The sequence below is a fragment of the Amphimedon queenslandica genome, unplaced genomic scaffold (assembly GCF_000090795.2).
Source record: "Amphimedon queenslandica unplaced genomic scaffold, v1.1 AMPQUscaffold_12951, whole genome shotgun sequence".
NCBI lineage: Eukaryota > Metazoa > Porifera > Demospongiae > Haplosclerida > Niphatidae > Amphimedon > Amphimedon queenslandica.
Genome location: NW_003546813.1, coordinates 10,596 through 19,890, shown reverse-complemented (window position 1 = coordinate 19,890; position 9,295 = coordinate 10,596). Strand labels below are relative to the sequence as shown.

At 34.2% G+C, this 9,295-nt stretch overlaps 2 protein-coding genes across 3 annotated transcripts in view; one reads left to right on the top strand and one right to left on the bottom strand.

The window, feature by feature from the left end:
* Positions 1-5,480, bottom strand: part of LOC100637352 (diacylglycerol O-acyltransferase 1-like) — an 18,122-nt gene extending 12,642 nt beyond the window's left edge. The window contains exons 1-14 of one of the 2 annotated variants that reach the window (XM_003389794.3): positions 5,226-5,480; positions 4,978-5,065; positions 4,884-4,924; positions 4,740-4,825; positions 4,266-4,318; positions 4,117-4,219; positions 3,890-4,054; positions 3,739-3,842; positions 3,599-3,679; positions 3,367-3,411; positions 3,136-3,314; positions 3,004-3,091; positions 1,991-2,053; positions 1,762-1,943 (exon numbers count right to left, since the gene is read on the bottom strand). In XM_003389794.3, the coding sequence (XP_003389842.1) occupies positions 1,803-1,943; positions 1,991-2,053; positions 3,004-3,091; positions 3,136-3,314; positions 3,367-3,411; positions 3,599-3,679; positions 3,739-3,842; positions 3,890-4,054; positions 4,117-4,219; positions 4,266-4,318; positions 4,740-4,825; positions 4,884-4,924; positions 4,978-5,065; positions 5,226-5,299 (1,311 nt within the window). In that variant the 5' untranslated portion in view covers positions 5,300-5,480 and the 3' untranslated portion in view covers positions 1,762-1,802. Of the gene's footprint in view, positions 1-1,761; positions 1,944-1,990; positions 2,054-3,003; positions 3,092-3,135; positions 3,315-3,366; positions 3,412-3,598; positions 3,680-3,738; positions 3,843-3,889; positions 4,055-4,116; positions 4,220-4,265; positions 4,319-4,739; positions 4,826-4,883; positions 4,925-4,977; positions 5,066-5,225 lie in introns of those variants that run through there. The other variant, XM_020002263.1, reaches the window with a different exon arrangement.
* A 2,048-nt stretch (positions 5,481-7,528) lies between these two features.
* LOC100637478 (ER membrane protein complex subunit 8/9 homolog) overlaps positions 7,529-9,295 on the top strand; it is a 3,081-nt gene continuing 1,314 nt past the window's right edge. The window contains exons 1-3 of the mRNA XM_003389795.3: positions 7,529-7,780; positions 7,932-8,008; positions 8,124-8,193. Of these exons, the coding sequence (XP_003389843.1) occupies positions 7,583-7,780; positions 7,932-8,008; positions 8,124-8,193 (345 nt within the window). The 5' untranslated portion in view covers positions 7,529-7,582. The remainder of the gene's footprint in view (positions 7,781-7,931; positions 8,009-8,123; positions 8,194-9,295) is intronic.

Genomic DNA, 9,295 nt, shown 5'->3' with positions numbered 1-9,295 from the left:
GCACCATAATATTCCTTGCAAGATGTGGTCTTCACTAGCCAGGCAAGAAAACTGAAAATGTACAAGGGTTAACAGATCATACAGGGCCTAACAAACAGAAATCGAAAGTGCATCTCATGAGACCTAACATTTAATATGCCTTAGCATAAATAGATAATAATGGTTAGCCTAAGAGAGGTCATGAGATATAAAGATAATGAAATCTCTACAAGTATCACTGCTACTGATAATGAATGATAGTTATGTAAAAATAAAGGTTTTAACTATAATAAAAGCTCCGTTATTTATTATCATTATTATAAATGACATTACAGACCAGTAGTTCCTTTATCCAGTGACTAATGGTAAAGAGTACAATAGAAGTGAGTGTATGTGTACCTGAACTATCATTGAATTATATTCATGGATCATTAACACTATATGCTATGAGTAGTGTCTGTATCAGTATATACATGTACATGTACTCCCAAGGCTAATACAGTCATTGGTATTTTGACTAAATTTGGTCATTTTACAGTAAAGATTTTTTTTCTCACTCTGGTCCGCAGTTTAGTGGGAAAGGTAGTATAGATTATACATACAATTTGTAAGCATCAATAACCCTGCTTACACTATGCCCTTTTAAATGAATTACTTATCTATCCTTATTCATGCTGGATTTCGATAAATTTCTAAGTAATGGTAAAGAATATTCATGGATGAATCGCTATCATTGTAACAAGAGAAACATCTGGAGGATATTGTTCTAGTACTACACTACTGTACTACACTACTACATGATGATAAGATTATTACTATAATTTCAGTTAAATTTGGTTGCTTTAGACAACAAACCATTACAGTCTTGATAATATCGGGATGTCTCTATAATGTACTGTAAAGAAGGAAATTTTGGAAGGAATTAAATTTGGCAAATTTGGTGTTTTGATAACCATTCGTCAAAATAAAATGCCATTTTGAGCCATTATGCGCATGCTCAATGGCACGTGGCCACAAATTTGCCAAATTAAAATTCACCGATCACCAAAATTTACCCATTTGCCAAATTTAACTCCCTCTAAACTTCCTACTATACGGTATGTGCCTACATGTATTTGTAAGTACTAAAAAGTACAAATAACTTTACCACTAAAAATATGGTAATAAAATACTAAATAGACATGGTATTATAATTTATTGTGATTGACATATGAAAATTACAATTAAAATTACAATTATATGCAATTACACTATCTTATACAATACTATGAAGCCAGTGTATAATTATAGTGCATGTAGATAATCAATTCTTATAATATACATACAGTGTAGTACACACTACAGACTATGCACTTGTATCTGGCCAAAATTTATAAGAATCAATTTTTATTGAATATCGTTTCAAAGCTTCTGAACAGAGAACTCTGTCCTAGTCAGTTTTGATAAAATTTGACAACACCTTGCTAGATAGAAAAAATTAATCACCATCAATTATATTCATGGATCAGTAACATGGACTATTATGCTAATAAAAGTGTCTGTAGTATCAGTACAACTACTACTATACTGTTATCATACTAATTCCAGTTATTTTGACTAAATTTGGTCATTTTACACTACAAACCATTTCAATAAGCTTCACAGACTATCAAGCCACTTACTTCTATTAAACAAATGTACCTAATAGCTAACCTAAACCTAATAGCTAATAAACTTGAAAGGAGCGAGTATACTGGACATGCATTTATCGATAATAATAATGATCAATCAATTATTGATAGTAATAATACATTAAAGAGATACTAATAATAGAGTAGTTATTATTACAATTTATTGTGAATGAGGTAGTCGTGCATGTACATCATAATAGCCAGAGGTTGTCCCAGTATAATGGATACCCATACCACCACATTACCAGGCTGACCTCTCATCACTTCTAATGACGTTAAAAGAGCTAGCGGTACCTGAGGCAGAGGGGCGTTAGTGGGTGGAGTTAGGAGGTGTGGCTTACCTGAGATAACATAGCAGTGAATGCCCAGGGCCTTAACATACGCAAAGGAATACTAACCAAATACTGAGAGGGAGGGAGAGAAGGAGGGTTTAATGTGTGTATGTATCAGGAAGTACTGTAAACCTATTAATGTTAGCGGCTACTTTATTTAGTGTTTATGCTTAAATGTCAAATTAGCGACTATTAAATTTGGCGTATCATTAAACCTTTCCCACTTTTCTGTTAGCTGCTGCTGTCGTTCCACTGGGTTCTCCTTCCTCTGGTAGTGTTGCTGACCGAGCAGAAGAGAGCCATCTATCTACTAGTATAGTATCATCAGCGACATTTTGTGATCACGTGACCGGGTGTTTTTATTAGCGAATAGTAAATTTAGTGTGTTTAGGCTCTTCGTTAATATCGCTAAAATAAGTAGCACGCTAAAATTTGTAGTTTTACAGTATATAAAAATGATGAATTCTCTCCTAGTCATTTTTCATCACTTGATATTTCTAATACCGTACAAGATGATTTATCTGCAAGAGTAATATTAGGTGAATTTGCCTCTAAAAGTTAATTTGCAAATTTTATATTCGCAATTTTGTGCCATGTGTCGTTGAGCCTGCCCAAATTGAAACAAAATGGCAGATTTTATATTGACAATTTCTTCATTAAACTGCCAATTGCCAATATTAATTCCTCACCAAAAAATCATCTTGTACAGTAGTTAAACTATTGTGACAAATGGTCCACTGTACTAGTAAATCACACTATGCTATGAAGCCATGATTATTATCACAGTAGATAATCATAATACTACAGACATTGGGTATCTCCCTAAACTGATACCATTTATACCATACCATATATGGTAATAGACTAGTACCACTCTTGCTAGTAGTTGGAGTAACTTTTAAAATTCATTGAAAATCCAATTTCAATCAGAACCAGCTCAAACTTTCTACACAACATCAGTACATGTACATTCATCAAATACCCTGTACCCTATACAAGAGGTCCAGTATAATGTCACTCACTTCATGAAAGAAAGCTGATAACAGGAACACTGCTATCTGAGACATAACCCTGGAATATCCTCTACTGAGCAACGGGTAATACACATGCCTATTAATAACCATTAATAACTATTAATAACTAGCTCCACCCACCTAGCAGCCCAGCGGTGCACTGGTACGTTCCAGTGTCTCCAGAAGGTATCAATACTATCAGCGTTCCACCAGTCCTTGTAGAAGGAGCGATCACCAAACCTCAGTAACTCAGCAAGGACGTTGAGATAGGAATGGAAATAAAAATAGAATAATAATAACCAGAGGAGGTGATTAGGGAGCTATTGGGTGGGAGGGGCTAATGAATATTAATGAGGTAATTAATTAACTAACCGCTAGTAACAGTCCTCTCTGTATCATCATTAATAAATCCATTGACTAGTAATAATAATAAAATATTATAATTAATGTACATGTACATGTATACAGAGCAAACTGTTTTAGGTTGAAATCTTTTGCTAATGATTGATATTTGCAATTATAATTTATTCATTTTGAGGCCTAAACTGCTGGATTCACAAAGGATTTCAACCTCATCATCATTATTATTATTATTATTAATTACCTGAAGTGGTTCCAGTGATCCCATTACAGTAGGTACTAGCCATTGCTGGGACAATGCTAACAATATATTAACTAGAAATATCTAATAATGATTAATAGAAATAAATTAATAATAATTAATAATGATGATATTACACTAACTGATTCAAGTGTTCTTCTTAATAAAAATATTTTCCTAATTTTTGGTGTTCGAGGATAGTTCAACTCATAACACAATGTAGGAGCAGCAATGAAATAACAAAAATCTAAAAAAATTAAAAATTAATAATAATAATAAGTTGAAGGGGCTTACCCTTAACAGTGATATTATCAGGATACTGGACTAATGGTTTGTCATGATTATTAGTGGGTGTGGCCACTCCACCTTGACCACGCCTACACCATGAATTGACTTGAGTATATGACATCATCTTCATCCAAACAATTGAATAATTGAACATAACAATAAAACCAGCAGCTGTAGAATAATGACAACAACAACAACAACAACAATAATAATAATAATAATAATAAACATACCTGGTCCTAGTTTGAACCAGAAGACCACACCCACTGGTAGTCCCAGTAGCATTATCATGTTACTGGCATGTAATATCAATAAAGGACGCTCCTTTAATAATCCCTATTAATTAATAATTAATTAATTAATAATAGGCTCCACCCATTACCTTTGAAGCAGCTTTCTCAAGGAGAAACGTCAATAATGGAAAGACAGAAAATACTAAAAATAAAATAAATAATAAATTGATAATTAAAATAAGAGGAATATTATCACGATTTAGCACATTCACTGTATAACAATAGAAATATGCAACAACAATTACTGACAGACACTCTACACTGTAACACTATTACACTGCTATACACTGTACATGAACATGAACAGCAACAGGTGTCTGAGTCTATGACTACCAGTAGTAGTAAGTCTACTGGTAGTGACCATACATGTAACAATTATTGATAACTACCAGACAAAACAAGTGACAATAAATGATGATAAGAATATATTCACTGCAATGACAGCTTTATAATACACTGTACTATACACTATAATACACTGCAGTATAATACAATGCATTATACAGGTATATACAGTACATTACATTATTGATAGGTTATCATTGATTGGTGGTGTTACTCACAGCAGAGTATTGATAGTATTGCTGGTAGTGTACCCATCTGTAGACTAATGGTCACCCACTGAGCTGGATTAATTAATAAACCATATCTAATGAATAATAATAATAATAATAATATTATTATTATTATAATACTTCATTACTTACTTGTTAAAGTTACGTAGTATGTTATGAAAGTTTGATAGTAACTAAAAGGAGGAGCCATTATTAATTAATTATCATTAAATATTGTGTCACTCACTAGACATATTATACAGTTGTTGAGTAAGCCCCTGTAATTAACAAACCCACTGCCTGTGGAAAAGAGACTCTCCCTAACTTTATGAATCCTAAAAAAAGAAATAATTCATAAATACTCATCATCATTTATAAAAAATAAGCTCCTAAAGTAGAGTCACCAAATGCTACTGCTGTCAATAATGCTACATGAACTAACAATCACAATCAACAGTACTAGTGACTATTATTGTATAGTTTATAGTATCTCACGGTCTGTCAAATATCAGTATCTGCTCATTGGTAGGGACAGGCTCTCTCTCCTCAGTTCCTGTCCTTCTCTTCATAACACCACCAGCCCAACAGTACCAGTACCACTAGCAGCAGTATCACCAGTAGTAGTAGATATAGAACAACAACCAGTATACCAGCAGTAGGTATAGTACCTGTGGACACAAACAAGAGGATCTATTCCTGTCTGTCCCAAGGTCTTTCTCTTTCAGCTTCCGCCCACGTGAGGCCACAATGCAGTAGATAGGTGTGGCTATAATCTATTATAAGGGTGTGGTCATCTTTATATTAATCAGGGGTGTGGTTATGTGTAAGGCCACACCTACTTATTAATAATTTTTTAGTTTTAAAAATTTTTATTTTTTATTATTAGTTTTTTTTCTTTTAAAAAATGTTATTAAACCATTGGCTCATTTTATCACTATTCATCCCATTACATGTAACAACGGAGAACATGCAATCAATCCTTACCAGGGTCCAGTCCAGAACAGTCAGACCTACTAGAGGGGGGGAGTGGAGGGAGAGAGCAGAATATGTGGATTATGTTGTACATGTATAAAATACATTATAAACATGCGTAATTATACATTATTAACTCTCACTCTACCTCACACTCAACCAACTTTAAACTTGATCCTGAGTCCAGTCCAGAACAGTCAGACCTGCTAGAGGTGGGGGGGGGGTGGAAGGACATGTGCGGATTATATTGTACATGCATAAAATACATTATAAGCATGCGTAATTATACATTATTAACTCTCACTCTACCTCACACTCAACCAACTTTAAACTTGATCCCTGCAGAAATAAAAAAAAGAGAAAATGTTTAAACAATAGAACAAGTAAAGATCAATGGGACAGTGCTCTATTACATGTAATGGGATGAATAGTGATAAAATGAGCCGTTTATTATTAGCACTGTAATCAAGGTTATTAATAACATGCAATAGATACATTGTTACCATACACTGAAGACTGGGACTGAATTGATGCTGAAGAAGACTGCATGCTGGCTTGAGTCTATGTAGCAATCTTAAGGAAAGGGAAATAGAATACATGTTACAGATAAGGATGTATATGTACATGATAGTGTGTGGATATCATTAGAAAACCATATGATGAGTTGTAGTAGATTTGAAGAAACTGTTGCAGTGTTAATATCCTGATAATATCCTGAATAAAAACAAGAGAATGTGTGCGTACGTGTAGAAAAGTTAAAAACATGCATAGCTTGACTGTACCATACACTTGATGTACTGTAGGTAGTTCCGTCTTTAGAATACTGATGATATCCTGAAAATAAACAGGAATGCATGTTATAATTTTCCACTTATTACCAAAACAACATTAAAACTTAATTCAGTGTCTTCATCACCTGTAAAATAAATAATAATATAATCATATACTGGACAATACTTAAAATATCCTGAATGAATCAAGTACATGAATATAACCTGTAAAATAGATAATAATACAAGAACAACACAAATTTATTGTACAATAGATGAGACTTGAAACAATATACTGAGTAATATCCTAATAATATACAAGAGTATATTAGAATGCATAATATAAGTACGTACAACACTTGAAATAATATACTGAGTAATATCCTAAAAATATACAAGAGTACACTAGAATGCATACGTATGTACACGTACATGTATAAAGATTAGGGCAGGACCTTATTACCTACAAACATAGAGTGTACATAATAATAATACACACGTACCAATAATGAATGAATGGATCATTGAAATACTGACTGGTTGTCCTACATAAAACAATAGAGATGATATAATACACACTACCATACAACTTGAAATATCCTGGCTCAGTCTTCAATAGCTTCAGTTCTGATGTGCCTATAATGAGAACAAGAATAGAGGAATCACTAACCAAACTGAGGCTTTAGGAGTAATCATAATGGGAGGAGTGGGGGTATGGTGGAGGAGTGGTGATAAAATGGCGGATCTAAAAAGAAGAGGTTAGTTCAGTAGAGATTTACCAATGGAGGCTGTTGGTAAGGGAGGGGAGGGAGGGATAAAGAGAGAGAGTGTGTGTGTGTCTTAGACCAGTTCATCTTCTTCAGTCCTTCTCTCTTCTCCTTTTGAAAAAGGCGGGAAGAACAACACGTGCTTTTTGATAGCACTGCGCATGCGCAGTAGGTATCACGTGATCTTTAGACCTGGGGTTTCAGTTTACGGAAAAGTACAACAGTATACAAAATTCACGTGGAAGATTACGAACCCACGTGCAATCACGTGGGCATGGTTATGTAGGTGTGGTGAATAGGTGGCGCTTCATAGAAGGTGTGGCTTGGCTCTTGCAGAGACACAATGGTTCATTTCCAGTTGTCAGCTCGTGCTTATGCTAAACTGATCTGCCACTCTGCTAAGTATCCGGATAGGGAGATCAATGGGGCATTAATTGGAACCATATCTAAGAAGGATAATCGTGTACAGATACAGGACACCATCCCATTGTTTCACATTGAACTGGGCTTGGCTCCCATGATTGAAGTAGCACTTAATCAAGTAATTAATCATATATTTTTATTTATATTGTATAGTGGTGGGAAGTTTTTTAGTTAAAAATTTGTGTGGTTCGCATCTAATTTTTGATGGATTCAGAAAATTTAGTCATTGAAAAACTGCTATAAATATATCATTGTTTAATTGTTGTTAGGTTGAGCTGTATGCTAGCAGTAAAGGATTGACTATAGTTGGATACTATCAAGCAAATGAAACTATTGATGATACAAGGTATAGCCATTAATGTATAATTACTGTATTAGTGATGCTCACTTTTTATTGGGTGATAATCTTTTATACACATATCTGAAATGTGATAATTTTAATCTTTTTATTGTCATTGTAGTATTAATGAAACAGCTGCTTGCATTGGGAAGAGAATATCAACCAACTGTGACACTTCATGTATATTAATGGTTAGTTATTAATTTATGATTATTATAGTTATTAATAGTCAGTACTTTTAAAGACCATTTAATTGGCTCGAGCTTTCAAAATTTTAATTAGAATCAGCTCAAACTTTCTATGCAACATAAGTACATGTATATGTATCAGAAAAAATTATGAAAATGGAGAATTCTCTACTTTTTATTTTTGGCAAAATTTGATCAAAGCCCCCATACTATGATAATACAGGGACGTTGGCCTGATTTTTGAGGAACTTTAAAAATTCATAAAAAATCCAAACTTGATCAGCATTTGCTCATACTTTCTACATAGCATAAAAACATGGATATGTATTAGCAAGAGTGGATAAGGAGGAGGGGAGAGTGTCTAACTGCTCTATGCTGCTAGTGATATGTGCGCGTAGAAGTCTTTCACAGTTTGTTTAGCACCTTCTTTGACCTGTTTAAACATCAACAGCCATGATAGTAAATGGGTGTGTTTTTAATAACCTATATGGTGCACCCACCCACACGTGTAGTCACGATGTTTCAAGAGGAAGAGTCAGAACTACAGCACAATCCAGATGATCATGACTGTTACAACAAATTGAGAGCATCTAATCTTGATGAGCGCCATGCCACTACACCTAAGCACCCTAAAGCATCAAGAAAGAGGACATGGAGTCAAGAGTCAGAAGCCTCTGCTCCAGTGAACTCAGATCTGTAATACTTCGTTTTTAAGATCAACAGCAGTTAACAGCCCGTCTCAAAAGTACATGTACCACATATTCTTTCACTTCTATTATTATCCTTACTCTTGATGTGGGTCCCAAGGGACCAGACTAAACTTTGAAGATGATCATTGATCAAGAGCTTTTCATGTGTCAATAACAAACATGGTTTGTGTGCTTGGAAACTACAAATCTCTTCAGAGTGGTACAAAGTGACTGGTACAACAAGGTGAGGTCAAATTCTGCTTCCAAGGTCTCTGTATGGTCTCTTGCTGCTCAGTTCAGCAGCCATTTTTATATTACAGTTAACTTAAGTACATGCCCAACTATGGCTTCAGTGCAGTTATCACTTATTGTGCTAAATAAGGTATGCGGGAATGTACAAATAATAACCATGAAAC